At 45.0% G+C, this 15537-nt stretch overlaps 1 protein-coding gene across 3 annotated transcripts; it reads right to left on the bottom strand.

Annotated features, from left to right (window-relative positions):
• Window positions 1-2451: 2451 nt before the first annotated feature.
• Window positions 2452-15229, bottom strand: LOC119163157 (uncharacterized). 3 transcript variants are annotated; one of them, XM_037415100.2, is made up of 5 exons: window positions 14984-15221; window positions 13121-13187; window positions 5639-5784; window positions 4202-4310; window positions 2452-3097 (listed from the first exon to the last, which is right to left on the bottom strand). In XM_037415100.2, exons 1-5 carry the CDS (start codon window positions 15186-15188, stop codon window positions 2881-2883), a joined length of 744 nt encoding a protein of 247 aa, XP_037270997.2. In that variant the 5' UTR covers window positions 15189-15221; the 3' UTR covers window positions 2452-2880. The 3 variants fall into 3 exon arrangements, with proteins under 3 accessions (XP_037270997.2, XP_037270996.2, XP_075730045.1); XM_037415099.2 differs by having other exon boundaries at window positions 13052-13187; window positions 14984-15219; XM_075873930.1 differs by lacking the exon at window positions 5639-5784 and having other exon boundaries at window positions 4202-4258; window positions 13052-13187; window positions 14984-15229.
• Between the last annotated feature and the right edge of the window lie 308 nt (window positions 15230-15537).

Consider the following 15537-nt stretch of genomic DNA (forward strand, 5'->3'; position numbering starts at 1 on the left):
ACCTGAAACTGTACAAGACCTTACTTTTGCAAAAAAACGTCAGCTGGGTCAAGTGGTCCAACCTCATGGTTGACCCCTGTAGTGATCACTACATGCCTACACCAGTTCCGGCCCATGAATTTGTGCTTTGTAGCAAGACAAAGGCCAGCAGGGCGTGGAACCTTGCGCGCGTTCGCAGCTCATGCGACGAACCTCTGCCTCCCATTATGTCGAAGCTCAGTATGGTAGTGCATGGAAGACCACAGGATGTGGTTACCATACAGTACTTGGGAGCGCACATCGTGCCATTTTTCTCCCTAACTAACGACGCTTTGAGAAGAATATCAAGTACCGGTGTTTATTATGTACTTGTTGAGGACATCCATGTATCGAATTCACGATAAGCTGTGTTCAGCTACAGCTTAACAACTTCAGCGACCACGATGGTTAAACCATGATAAAGGGTCTTAGCCGTCGCGATGGAGAAGTGCCACTGGCGTCGTTGTGAGCGTGGTGACATAGCACAATGACATGACTGCAAAACTTCAGTAGACGAAGTGAAAATTCTCATAATCACTACACTATTTGCACTACTTCTGTGAAAACAGTCTTCACTATTGTGCTACACTGATTCCTATGAAAGAAGCATCAGTCATGTCTTTTATTCATTTTGCATCATGGGTGCGTACGAAAATGGGTCCTTTTTTTCGTGTGAGTCTGAAAGAATGCAGCACATCTCTGGTGAATACGCTGAAGTTTCTCCAAGATGTACACACTACAAAGGTTAAATGGTGTATATCAACAGCTCACCGGAGACGCTCGATGAATTTGTCCGTGATGTCTGTCTCGTTCGCAATGTCATCTAATCGGCGACGGTTCGCCGATCAGGGCTCCATTCACGGACTTGTCTATCCATATCGCAAACTTTTTTTTTCTCTCAAACTTCACTCCTCTCTCCTTTAATTTCTCCTTAGTCCTTCTTTTGTGAGCTATTGCTGAGGCCTGGTACTCTGGTGCCGGCAGTTGCGGGTCTCACTTTGTTTTATTTTTTTTTATATTATAATCACTTCACCACCCCCACTCGCAACTACTTCTCTTTAGTGTGACAACGGATGACAAGTGGCGAAGTAGAATGCCGTGGCTTTTTGTTCCCTTGAGGAATAGAATGAGATTGCCTCATCTGGAAAAAAAAGGTGTCTACAACATAAAACGTTTTTTTTTTACTTGTAAGAAGGCACATTTTTGGCGCCAAACCTCAAAGCACGACAAAAAACAATTTACCGTGAAATCCAAATAGTATAAGATTTCTCACAACAGATGATTAAGTGTGATAGGCTTTCGACTCCATCAAGCTAAATAGTCTTCACGGTTTATGATGGGCTCGTAAGGCGAGATTTTATTGCGCATGATTGCATTTTCGAGTGTATGGTAAAGTTTGTCGAACTGCAGAAAGCTCAATAGTTTGTATCTGAATGATTGCCGAGGGTGAAACCCTTTGCATCTCTGCGAGAATTTTAAACCGCTGGGCCTCTGCAGCGCTGTAGCGTATGACGCGCCCGGCGTTTTCTTTCTTTTTCTTTTGTGGGAGCGGGGGCGGGGATTCATTTAGTAAGAAGGACCCAGCTCTTTGTTGTTACTTGCACAAGTTTGTCGTCTGATGTATACACTATATACGTCTAAGAACAGATAATAAAGCAAAAAAAATGGACGTGGCAAAGTGGTCTAATGCTGTACCGGGTGCAGTGAGGGTTCACAGCTTCTAATCCTGGTGGCGCGCATCAATTTGTTTTAAAGACGATAGTTTTTCTTGGAGACCTTCGGCGCAAACATTCTGGTCTGTCTGTATGTCTGTACAACTGTTCGTTTGTCCGCCCTTAACAGTAGCTTAAAAGGCATCATACTGACCAAACGATACTCCAAACGGCTGACCCCATCCGCAGTGCCCACCAATATTGCTCAAAGTTCAGCGCTCATACTTATGCGATTGTCAATTAAAAAGCAATTATTATGCATATCTTAGGCCCCATAACAACACGTCAATATTATGTACGTGTATTTTTACTAGAAAAGGCATACATAAGAAATTCTTAGGACCGTAGCGTTCATCACGCTGCGCCGACCATGCAACACTTGCACGAGCAGGCGAGTGTTTCCAACGTTTTGCTAAGACGACACGGTGGTGGCACCTACCCGTCGCCTTGCGTTCTACAAGTTATCACCTCAGAGATGAGCGCGCATGCCACCCGCTTTGTTTTCCAAGATAACTGCCACTTAGCGCTCATGTCTTACGTGTGGCTTGACTTGATGCGCTCGTTCGCCTCCGCTGCACGCTCAAGGCACTCTAACGCAGCGCCTACAGAATACCATTTACCAATTTTCTTGCACCGAACATTAAATAAATGCTTTGTGCACTCTTTCCAGACGCAAGAAAGACTATCGTCTTTCGACGACAATTGCAGTATAACATGCAGATACAGGGCCAATTTTTATTCCTTTTCTTTGTGGCCTTGTATATGTACTGATACGTATGCATACATACGACATGACGGCGACGACGAAAAACAGCTCAGAGTGTACATGTAATTGTCATCGCAATAACTGAGCTAGAAAAAAAAAGTGCAACTGTGCTGTTGCTGTATCAAAGCCTGAGTCATGCCACACTGGCCATTTCTTAGAATATGTACCTGTAGTCTTAACGTATTTATTTTCTTCCATATATTTTTCACTCTGAACGCAACTGCATGCTAAGAGCAGTCTTCAGATGATTCGTATAATCCCATTCACGGGCGCGTTTCTCATGGGGTTTTTAATTGTCTGGTATGAAGAACCGAATGTCTCATTGACCATGATCCGTGACTGCGGGGGGGGGGGGGGGGGAGGCTTGAATACATGCGTGCTCATCTACACATAGCTCCGTACTGCCAATCCCAGGAGGCATGCTGCAATCGCCGCTGTTGCACTTTTCGTTGGGTAAGCAGCGTTTTGCATCAGAGGTAACCAGGACAGCTCGACAATGGCGTCGGCAATCTTCAGCAGGTGGGAGATCGCGGCATGGTGTTTCTTCACGCCACACGTTTTAACCGCTGCCTCGACGCATCCCTTCAAGTTTTGTGCTCCCCTGCAGGAAACGACGTGGAAAGAAAGTCGTAACAAGACCTTTTATTGTGGGTCAGAATAACGCTTCTGGATACAGCAGGTGTTGCTAATGATTGATACAAAGAACTGTGAATAGGTGTTATATATCTTCGAATCACCTGCACAGCTATACACTTCTGACGCCTTTCAACACAACAAGTAATTATTCTGAGAATCGATGTTTTTGACTTCCACGATTCATGGTGAAATATCACCTCCGCACTCTTTTTATGTAGGAATCACTTAATTATTCCTGATTGCTGAACGGGCTAAAATATTGCTTCAGCTGTGACTCAACTGTGATCGGAACACCCTATATTTCCAGTGCGCGTTATTCAACTCTAGCTGCAAAGACTTTCAGAGACAGCTCTCACCTGTGCCAGAAAAAAAGTGGAATTCATTCCATTATCTGGTCATACTAAAATACTACAGGCTAAATATGTGAAGTGCGTACGCACAAACATTAGAACCAAATAATTAGCACATGCCGAGGTAACTACCGGGGAGGAATAGGTGAAAAGAAATCATCTTTTTGACGCTGTTTTCTTACTCTTATTCTTTCCCGGAGGTTTGTGTTGAGTACTTTTCTTGTAACACGCAGCTACTAACCCAACAACAAGTTTTACTAAAACATATATATGTAATTATGTTCAAATTGAGCGTGGGAAATATCCGTCAGTGTCGCTAAAAGTGAGACAAATAAGACTAAACCTGAACCTTCAGCATAAGCGAAATCATGGCGTCTAAAATTGGTTAACAAATAAAGAATACGGCGTGCCACCTACCACAAACCTGTGCTGCGGAGGTGATATGTGATTGAGTAAGAGAATGGTCTTGGGACGTTAAACCCCACATATCAATCATCAATGATTGAGTAAGAGAAGTCAGGCATTCAAAGAGATTACTTACTAGTCAAAAGAATTTTCACTAGTTATTCGCATACTACACCCCGATGTAATCAGCAAGCATTCCTCGCATGCTAGGAATAATTGTGGTGCGCTAACAATACCGACCAGTTTGGTGGCTGACACTATTCTGAATCGAAATGTCATTCGGTTATAGCACATGCCACACAGGTCAAGCTCACCTGTTCTGTTCAGGCACCTGATCTTCCAAAGTGCCACTTTTCATATCAAGGCTGACACTGCAAGTGCGCATCACGTTGAGATCAATGCATTCGCGAAGCTGTGCCACAGCTGCATAGTAAAAAAACGAAAGTAAAAAAACATGAAGTAAATATACATGCGAATAGAAAAAACTCTCCAGCCACTAGGACCCAGTGGAGTGCATGCGGAGAACTCTTTAGAAGAGCACTTGATGAAGATTTAGTTTCGTTCACCCCATATATTCTAAAGTGCCAGAATAATTGCTTTCACAATGACTTCTTCGTGGAGAACTGATATAATGTTTTTGTGAAATGAACAATTTTGCCTCGGGAAATGTGCGACAAGTTATCGCTGCTGCAAAGCTTCGTCTTCTTGAAACATAGCCATCACAACCGCCATTCCAACTCCTGTCTTCGGTCTCTACTGACTCTACTGCATCAAATAGGGCCACCTTCAAAATAGTAGAGCATATTTTTAATTGTCACGATATTGTTCTTTCAAATTCTGAAACAATTGGCTATGTGGGTACCTTGATGCACTATTTATTAATTTATTTATTTAGTACATACTGCCAATCCCTTTAGGGGTTATTACGGGAAGGATACAAACTATAATTATATATGGAAAAAGACAAAGAAAAAAATAATCCGAATTATTGTAATAGTGCATGTTCTTGTCATCATACGCATGAAATCATCAGCCTATCTTGTGCCTGGCCCCACCGCAGTGGTCTAGTGGCTAAGGTACTCGGCTGCTGACGCGCAGGTGAGATCAAATCCCGGCAGCAGTGGCTGCATTTTCGATGGAGGCGGAAATGTTGTAGGCCCATGTGCTCAGATTTTGGTGCACGTTAAAGAACCCCAGGTGGTCGAAATTTCAGGAGCCCTCCACTACGGCGTCTCTCACAGACATATGCTGGTTTTGTGACGTTAAACCCTGCATATAAATAAACCAATATCTTGTGTCTACAGGGGACGAAGGTATTCACCAAAGCTCACCAACGCAACCTGCCATGCGTAAGCTCATTTGGTTGCGTAGCAACCAAGTGAGCTTACACATAGTACAAAAGCAACGTAGCAACGCACGCTAGGTATACGGTTTTTGCATATTTCATCGCTTCACTCTCCCACATACTCAATTAATATTCGTTCCACGTATCCACATCCTCGCTTTTCAACTCTTCGTGTATATTTTTGTCCCTCATAATGACCTATATTAATCGGTCCTTCTCGTTAAAGCCTGCATATATTTACTTGTTTCTAGTTTTAACCACAAGAAATCTGTCACGCTCACCCACGCAGTGCACTAAGCCTACTGCATCGCCAGTTTATCTTCGTTGGTGTGCACCTGTTTTAATTTCCGTTTCTTGATCACAAAGCTAAGCGCACTGGCAAGTTGAAACGCAGGTGGGTACCTACACTCGCAGTTTTGTGCTGAAGTTAATTCTTCACGAAGCGCCACGTAGCCTCTTTCCATCCTAGAGAACTCCTTTCTCTCGCTTTCCGTGCACCTACCGTAGCGATGTTGCTTGCAAAAGTTGTACTCGGGAAACTCCGATGACTCACTGTAAGTACAACGAGAAAGAGTACTTACAAAAACATTTTTTAAGAATTCTTGCATGTTTTCTGACCTGTTTTCGGAAGCACAACTATAAGGGATTACAACTGCACTGAGCAATCCTATAGCTTCCATCGCACGAAGCTACGCAGAAAAGTGAAGCGGAAACCGAAAAGATTGCTAAAAATTTTCTGCATTGTTGTGTCGAAGCTCTTAGGCCACGTGATTGCGAAGTGAGGTGGCCATCTTAATTGGCCAATGAGCAATGAACATGGCACTCAACTACTAGGTACAACGAAAGAGGAAAAATTCAATGGCTCTTGTTAATCGTTACACACGTCATCAATGACAGCCAACAGGCGATCAAAGCAATGAAAGCATACGATAAATTATTTGTTAGGATTAGAACATTTTGTACATACGTGTTGTGGGGAGGACGACGACGAAGTGATTGCTTAGCAGATTGCTGTTTCACTAGGTGCTCTCTTTTTTCGCCTAATTATAAGTGAACTTCGCGAATATCACATCCGTGTCCGTCGGTGATAGACGTGGACCTCACGGACGTCCGCCAGATACGGCGACGTCGGCGGTGGCCGCATCCAGGAAGCGTTCGGGAATCTACAGCGACTACGACAGCGAGGGCACTCTTGTTTACCCAATGAGCAGCGAAGAGCCTTCCGACGACGACGACTTTAAGCTGGTGCTGAGCCGTAAAGCGAAGAGGTGGAACGGCAGAACGTCTTCGTCATCGAGTACGTTGAACGACAGAGTGCCAAGGAGACCCGTGACAAACACTATCACTTTTGTCCCTGAGGTGCCGGACGGTAACATGAAGAGCCTCAACAGGCAATCTGTTTCGATGATGCTGTAAGGACTCGTGCCAAACGAGATCACAGACATCAGAGTGAACACGCGTAAGAACGTATTGGCCATCGACGTTTTACATGCTGCGGCACTTAATATACTGCGCAACGTCAACGAGCTGGGGGGAATGATTGCTCGCTGCTACATTCCTGTGAGCTCTAACGTCATCACTGAGTCATCTACGATATGGATACTGCCATTTCCAGCTCCGACTTCGATGTTCTGGTCAAACCGGCAAATAAACCCAGCGTCATCGCAAAAGTTGTCTGTTTGGGAAACTCACGCTGCTTGAAGATCATGTTCAAGGGTGACTCTCTTCCTTCAAACGCAAAGATGGGCCATTTTTAGCATTCTGTGCGACCTTTCGTACCAAAGCCCTTACAGTGTCATAAGTCTATGGAGATGGGCCACGTGAGAAGCGTATGCGAAAATAGGACGGTGTGTCCTTGTTGCGCGGAAGCCCATTCTGCGGATGACTGCGAAGCAACTACCCTCAAATGCTCGAATTGTCATGGGTCACATGCAGCTTCTTCAAAAGAATGCCCCAAATGCAAAGAGAAATAGCCATACTGAAACAAATGGTCAGAGACAATTCGTCGCATCGAGAGGCTGCCAGGACCGTCCGAAAGAGGCGTCAACATCGCCGCAGTTCATCAAAGAATGCCGCAGACGCTGCATCAAAAGCGCCACTCCACCACCCCTCTCTTCCACCGCCCTTGCCTCCCAGACCGAAGGCGGCCACCACAGTCAACAAACCAACGAACAGCAATGTTGCAGATGAATCAGTTTGGCCTTCATTGCCGAAATCACAGCCACCTGCGAATTCCAAGCGCACATCGACAATCACATCCCTCCAGCCAGCCACTGACAAGCTGCCTGAGGAGGACACAGAAGTCATCAGAATGTTCCGAACACTCCTGGATGCCATGCGAAAGCTGTGCAGCAGCCTGAAGTCTCCACTCGCTCAAAGTGCATTACAAGTACTGGATGCTCTATGTCCCGTATTTGCAAGTCTCCAGTAGCAACCATGGCTCGACCAATTTTCTCCTTCCGCAACGAGGTCCAACAAGCGTCGATAATGCAGGGGAACGCGAAAGGCCTGAGATCTCGCATCTCTCCATTCCGTCAGTATATATTCATGAATCGTATTCCTATAATAGTTATATGTGAACCAAACGTGCAACAACCTCCTAAACTATCAGGGTATGAAGGTTTTGTTTCTTCAACGTGCGAGGAATGCAGCGAGGTGGTTGTTTACAGTCGCACAGATTTCACATATGCGCATCACGCAGTTCAACCGCATAATGACAATCAGTATGTCTGCTTACGTGTTAAAAAGGAAAAGGTGTCATTCACACTTATTGGTGTCTACATATCACCATCCAGACGATTTGAACAAGACCGATGACGAGACATACTGACAACTACGGGCCCATGGGTTATAACTGGAGACTTCAACGCATATCACTTAATCTGGGGTAGTTCGACGATCAACGCTAAAGGAAGAAACCTCGTGTCATTCCCCTTCAAGCCCGACCTATGTTTCTTAAATGATGGCAGTCCTACACATCTGCGGAGCCTTACGTACAGCAGTTGCCTCGATTTGACTCTGATATCAAGAAACTTCCGGTCACAAGTGCACTGGTTTTCAGACATCGAAACGCATGGGAGTGACCACATTCCAACCTATATGCGAATAAGGGGTCTTACTAACTCCTCTCCTAAGACCACAACACGAAGAATTGATTGGTCCGAATTTCAGTGACTCATGTAAAATACATGCGATGAAGACCCTGACCAGAACTTCGAGGATGTCATCAAAGAGGCAATGAGGGAAGCTTCTTGTCTCCTCCCGTTCACCGGCGTTCAGATTTCGATGTTGAACTGGAAAACTGTGTGCGCTTCGCCGAAGGGCGGAAAGGAGATACAGGCGGAAGAAAGCAATATGCGACTTGAAGCTGGCACGACGCATACAGAAAAAAGTCCAATGACGTTTAGACAAACTTGAACAGGAACCCTGGAAATCATTCTGCGAATCATTGGATCCCCGAAAGTCGTTGTCACGCATATGTAGCACTATTCGTGGCCTGCGCTTGACTCCCCAACAAATACATCATTTCATGGCTTTAGCCCTACATTTAGGCCACACCCAACTTGAAGTGGCAAATGAGTTCTGTACGCGAATCGCTGGTGTGTCCGCCTTGTCCGCTGGCACCAATAGGAGCGTTATCCCTGAACCCGGCATTTCTGAAATGGACAATCTTTTCACTATAGAACTTGACGCATCTTTGGCGGCTTCCCGACGATCATCTTCACCAGGACTCGATGGCATTACCTACGCCCCTCTAGCCAACTTTCAAGAGTACGCAAGGGGACAGTTGTTATGCTATCACAACCACTCGTTGTAGGCGGGCATTTTTCCCCAGGATTGGAAGATAAGTCGACGTGTGCCACTACTCAAAGCAGGAAAGTCATCATTTGATTTCACATCATTTTTCCCTATCGCCCTCGCAAGTTGCGCAGGAAAAGTCATGGAAAGGATGATACTTACATGCCTGGAATGGTACCTCGAGCGCTACAACGTATACCCAAACTGCATGACGGGTTTTCGGCGAGGTAGGTAATCTCTTGACGACGTGATTGATCTCACGACATTTATCCAGTATCAGAAGAGCCTCGAGCACATGCCACTGGCACTCTTCCTCGACGTCCAAGGGGCTTATGACAACGTAACACATAGAGCCATCCTAGACTCGTTGGAAGCTGTCAGAATCGGTGGTCGGATGTTCAAATGAATCCAGGATTGTTTGACCAGGAGGTCTTTTTTTGTACAAACCTTAGATGAACCTGCCACCAATTAGTATACCTCCCGTGGCGTCCCTCAGGGCGCCGTATTAAGTTCCACTTCATTTAACATCGTGATGGCAAGACTTCGTGAAGTTTTGCCAAGTACTATCCTCATATCCATATATGCTGACGATATTTGTCTATGTACTTCGGCTGTAACTCACATACAAGTACGTGCAAGAGTCCAGCAGGCTGTTACCCTGACATGCTCATATCTCCGCAAGCAAGGTCTTTCCATCTCAACGAAGAAATGTGCATTGGTTGCGTTTACTCGCAGAGCCATGACACAATACCCCGTTACCATCAATGGACAAAATATTCCATAACGGAAGAACCATCACCTCCTGGGTGTGATTATTGACAGGGACCTTTCGTGGAGTGCCCACTGCGATTACCTGAAGAGAAGGCTAACTTCCATGGTTCATATAAGGTGGTTCCTCTGCGAAAAATCTTGGGGTACATTGACAAGGTCAATGATGCAGCTATACAGGGCACTGTTTCTGAGATTTTTGTGCTACAGCTTGCCGTTACTGACAAGTACGTGCAAGACGAACATCCGCACCCTCGAAAGTCTGCAAGGACAAGCACTACGTGTGTGCTTAGGATCGCCGCGATGCACCTCAACCTACGGGGCAATTATGATCGCAAGAGAGCGTCCAACTCAAACATACATCACCACTGACAATTTGAGAGCCCCCATAAGACACCTCTGCCGAAACACCTCTGCCTTTCGTGGAGTGCCCACTGCAATTACCTGAAGAGAAGGCTAACTTCCATGGTTCATATAAGGTGGTTCCTCTGCAAAAAATCTTGGGGCACATTGACAAGGTCAATGATGCAGCTATACAGGGCACTGTTTCTGGGATTTTTGCGCCACAGCTTGCCGTTACTGACAAGTACGTGCAAGACGAACATCCGCACCCTCGAAAGTCTGCAAGGACAAGCACTACGTGTGTGCTTAGGATCGCCGCGATGCACCTCAACCTACGGGGCAATTATGATTGCAAGAGAGCATCCAAGTCAAACATGCATCACCACTGACAATTTGAGAGCCCCCATAAGACACCTCTGCCGAATTCCTGGTCACCATGTTGCAGTGTTGCCACTTCAAAGACCACAAGCGATGTTTTCAAAGACTATTTCTGCCCATAGAGAATTCCTTCCTTTAGGCTTCACTCCAGCAACAAGACCAGCGTCACCTCTGTGGTGCCTACAACAACTACAGGTGTACCTCACTATTCCGGGAATAACGAACAAGAGCCGTCATTCAACAGTCGTCCTACGACACGTGACATTGTCGCTACTCAACGAAAAATATGGCCAGAGGACCCACATTTAAACCGATGGATCGGTCTCGGCTGACAGCTCCACCGGTGCTGCTGTCATCCCGACGTTCCAGGTCACTATAAAGTTCAAACTGTCGCATACGACAACATCCACAGCAGCGGAGCTTACCGCCTTACGTGCTGCTATACTTTATATCGCGGAAGCCCGACCTCGAAAATGGGCTGTGTTCTTCCAAGGCATCCCTTCAGAGCTTGCAATCAGCTTTACGGCAAAGGGAGCATCAACAACTAGTGAATGAAATAAGAGAAGTGATTCACGATGTTTTGTTGAAAGTAAATGACGTGGTGTTCCAGTGGTTACCGGGAATTGTGGTATTGTCCGTGACGACCTTGCTGATAATGCTGCTCGATCCACCCACAAGGACGCCCAGACAACCACAATTCCATTGTCGAGCACCAACGCTGCAAGGGGCCTTCACTCGTTCGCTAACACCGTGTCGGAAACCTGGCTGAGTGACCCCAGTGTCAGGAACCACCGCCTACACAAATTGGACCCATCGAGACAGCTTCAAGTTCTATCGGACCTCTCCCGCCAGGATGCAACTTTACTGTGCCGCCTGTGGTTAGGTGTAGCTTTTAGAAAGGCGTACTCCTTTCGCATAGGAATGGCGGATAGCTCCCAATGTGAATCGTGCGACACTGACGAGACAATAGAACATGTACTGTATTCAAGCAAACATTTTGCGAGCGAACGCAACTTGCTACGCGAAACGTTAGAGAGACTAGACAGTAGACTTTTTTTCGAAGAGAAAATCCTTGGTTCATGGCTCTGCGCGTCGCAGGCCAGCAAAGCGATGCGGGCATTGCTAAGTTTTCTAAAGACGACCGGACTACGCGACTGCTTATAAGCGTGCAATGGACAAGGTCACCTCTACACACACGTTGCCCTCCACTTCTCTCCCTCTTCTCCTTTAATCCCCTCACCCCTTCCCTCAGTGCAGGGTAGCAAACCGGACGTGCTTCTGGTTGACCTCCCTGCCTTTCATTTCTTCCCTTCTTCCTCCTCCTCCTCCTCCTCCTACATGTTTTGATTACGACATGTATGTACAACATGAGTCCGAAAGAAAGGGTTTGATTACGTACTTGACGAGATTCTAGATAGATAGATAGATAGATAGATAGATAAATAGATAGATAGATAGATAGATAGATAGATAGATAGATAGATAGATAGATAGATAGATAGATAGATAGATAGATAGATAGATAGATAGATAGATAGATAGATAGATAGATAGATAGATAGATAGATAGATAGATAGATAGATAGATAGATAGATAGATAGATAGATAGATAGATAGATAGATAGATAGATAGATAGATAGATAGATAGATAGATAGATAGATAGATAGATAGATAGATAGATAGATAGATAGATAGATAGATAGATAGATAGATAGATAGATAGATAGATAGATAGATAGATAGATAGATAGATAGATAGATAGATAGATAGATAGATAGATAGATAGATAGATAGATACGCTTCAAGTCGCCGAAGTAAGACTTTCTTCGCATTCAAAGAAACTGGCTGCATGCGTTGCACAACTATTCACTCGCCCCTTCGTATTTGTAACTGGGTCGCGAGTTGGGATTAAGCTTTCGCTTGAAGCTTTTGCCGACTCGAGTAGATATGATGGAAGCAACAGCATCTTAAACCAGTAGTGGCACACAGCCAAACATCAGCTTCCCACCCCTCGTTGAAGGCAACACTTCACCTTCATTCAATAGATAACAATAATGATGAATTACAAATTAGGCATTGTCATATCATATACGATTACAGAACATGCTTGGGATACCCCCACCGCTCAGCGACGCATTTATTCGAATTCCCTCTGTGGGGAGATGTGGGCGTCTTTTTTCTTATTTCTTCCCACTTCTGCTCCGAATTTAATCCTTGAATTCATTCTCTGTCGGTCAACATTAGCGCTGTGTCTAACTAAGATATTGAACTCTAAAATCATCCTTGGCAGGCTCCTTCGTCGCGAAGGTCTAGTCGTAGCAGAATTCGGTCCTCGACATTCTGTCTCCGTCAGAAGAGTTGGCTAGAACGCCCTCGCAACAAGGATACAGCGTTCCGCGAAAAGGTTCTAGCCAACTTACGTCTTCCATAAGCACACACATCGTTCGAAGGTTTGAGGCATGAAAAATTGATCACCAAATCAACATTTACGGCAAAAACTATACTGACAATTGACTTCGCACATCTTACCTCAAGCACAGGTTTGTCAAATAGGACGTTTTGTTGTCCTTACGTCCTAAAAGAGGAATTTTCCCAAACCTGTCAGCAAAGCCCCAGTAGCACACAGCGACGTCCTGCTTGTCGCAATACGTTTCGTTTCCACCACCTTAAAAGCACACACAGGAAAAGTGTATCATGTAGACGCCACAAGACCTCAGAACAGGGGTCAGAACGGCCAGCGTAGTTGCGGCTTCATTTTGGCATTTCTAAGTAACGAATTAGAGAAGCGCGCTCCCCAATGCTAACTTTAAGGTAGCGTAAAGTGACCCTCACAAGCACATAAACACCACAGGTTGTTGCTTGCATAGCTCAATCATCAAGACCACTGTCTGGTATTATTTTTTTAGCTAGCAGACTGTTTGTTGGTCCTACCTTCACCATTCTACATTTTTGAAGAATTTTTCCTTCAGTATGAGCCCACAGCCAAACAGACAAGGACGTTTATTATTCAGTGTGAGCCCAGACTTTTCTTATGTCGTAATAATGCAGTAATTATTTTCGAATGCTTTTTAAGCATTGGTTCTACAACTACGACAATAAATACTTATCGCCAATCCCAAAAACTCAAACGCTCTTGATTCTTCCATTTTCAAGCTCCCTTTCAGTATATGTATATAGTCATATCCGGTATTGTTGATCGTGCTTTTCATACACATTAGCTCTCGCATCTATTTACAGCAGAGTTGCCGTTTCACCTACAAAAGATTATATATGAGCTTATTGTTTCGCCTTGTGGCTAGTGGAATTTCGCAGTCACTTGTCGTGCTCTCTTCGGCTTACTGCATTTCCTCGTCAAATATTACTATTTCAGTTATCATCACGTTAACCAAGGCAAGTTCATCAATGCCATTTACTAATAGCATGTTTGTCGACGACCGAGTAAATGGGTGCGTAGGCGTGCGCTGAGCTCCCCATCAGATGGGTGGAATAGAATGATGAAGGCTTATCGCTGCTCCCTCCTTTGTCCTACTAAGTCATTGTACAGGGGAAGTGTTTGCGCCCCCCCCCCCTCCTTTAGGTTAAAAGGACTGGCCAAGCGCCATTAGTCACCTAAAGGATGTGGGTATGGCGACCCCTCCGCCCTCTTGGCACTAAATAAGGTGGGAATGAAAGTAAGCGAGCCTTGAATAAAATTCAAGTATTTATGCAGTCGATCATACGTTGACGGAAATTGCAAGAAACGTTAATTATGCGCTCGCAAACGTGCTTTCAATAATAGGGGGACTACTCTGGAGGAAATTTTAAGAAGTTGTATCAAGCGCCGTGCCATTAACTGGCACTAGATACCAAAAGCTTTATGTGGCGTATAGTCTTCAACCTTAATTTAGTCTCCTGTTAATCTATCCCATTTCCTTCTAGCCACCCCACCCCCCAAGAATGTTTTTCTCCTATTTAGTTTTTTTAGAAAAAATGCGGCGAAACTACGGGTTCTGCAAAAAAGAGTCATGACTGTCATTTAAAATATTTCTTCATCAATGACGAAGACCTAAACCCTTGAAATAATACAATGTTGGTTACCGGCCCTTCCTCCCCACATATATTCTACGAGAGTGACAGGCTTTTGCACTAAGCAAACGTCACAAAAATAGGAGCAACTTTCAGTTTCTTGTCACTTATGCACAAATACCGTCGTCTGACAAATAATGATCCTCTGACCAATCGGGCTATTTCACCACTTGGCTGGACTTATCGTTGGTAAAGTTCATCAACTTTCTATCATTGCGTATATCCATAGTGCGGAATTCGGCCCACGGAGCCGTATTCTGCAACAATAAAATATCTGAAAAGCTCTATTTACGAAGTAAATAGAGTTTTTAATAAATCTTTTCAGTAAATCTCTCTCCAATGAAGTGTACTTCATTGAAGCGAGAGTTCTCAATCACCAGAACCTATGGGCCTCACCTTTTCCAGAAACTAGCGCAGCAAAAAGCAGAAGGACACTTGAATGCCTCGCGATCGACACTGTTCCCATTCTCCGAAGCCAACCACGGCGTTTGTCACTAAGGGAGGTGTGGTCAGCTCGTGTGGTATCAAATACTCCTGGAAGTAGTTCCTCGTGCAACTCGCAATGCCCAAACTTCTGCGTATATAGCAGCGCGCATGGCATGAGACATACCTGTTGTTATCAGAATCTTTGTAGCCTAATCGTTCGACAGATATCACCCCTCGTCCAGGGCGACACTCCCTCTATCAGCTCATATGGCGGAGAGGGGGAGTGGCATTCGGTTGTGAGACATGGTTGCTCTGAAACGCAGTTTCTCCGGCGTGGATTTCGTAAGCTCAAGTGCTTGGCGTGCGTGTTACCCTCACGTTTTCTTATCTCCCTGCGTGGGCGAGATGTTCAAGCAATGCCCATGCAGTTTCAATGTCGCTGATAGGAGTGCCTTTCATTTACTGTGGTTTCCATTTGACTGTGCAGTTTTCTCAACTCAATGGTCATAAAAAAATGAGGACAT

This window comes from Rhipicephalus microplus, chromosome 9 (assembly GCF_043290135.1).
Source record: "Rhipicephalus microplus isolate Deutch F79 chromosome 9, USDA_Rmic, whole genome shotgun sequence".
NCBI classification, from domain to species: domain Eukaryota; kingdom Metazoa; phylum Arthropoda; class Arachnida; order Ixodida; family Ixodidae; genus Rhipicephalus; species Rhipicephalus microplus.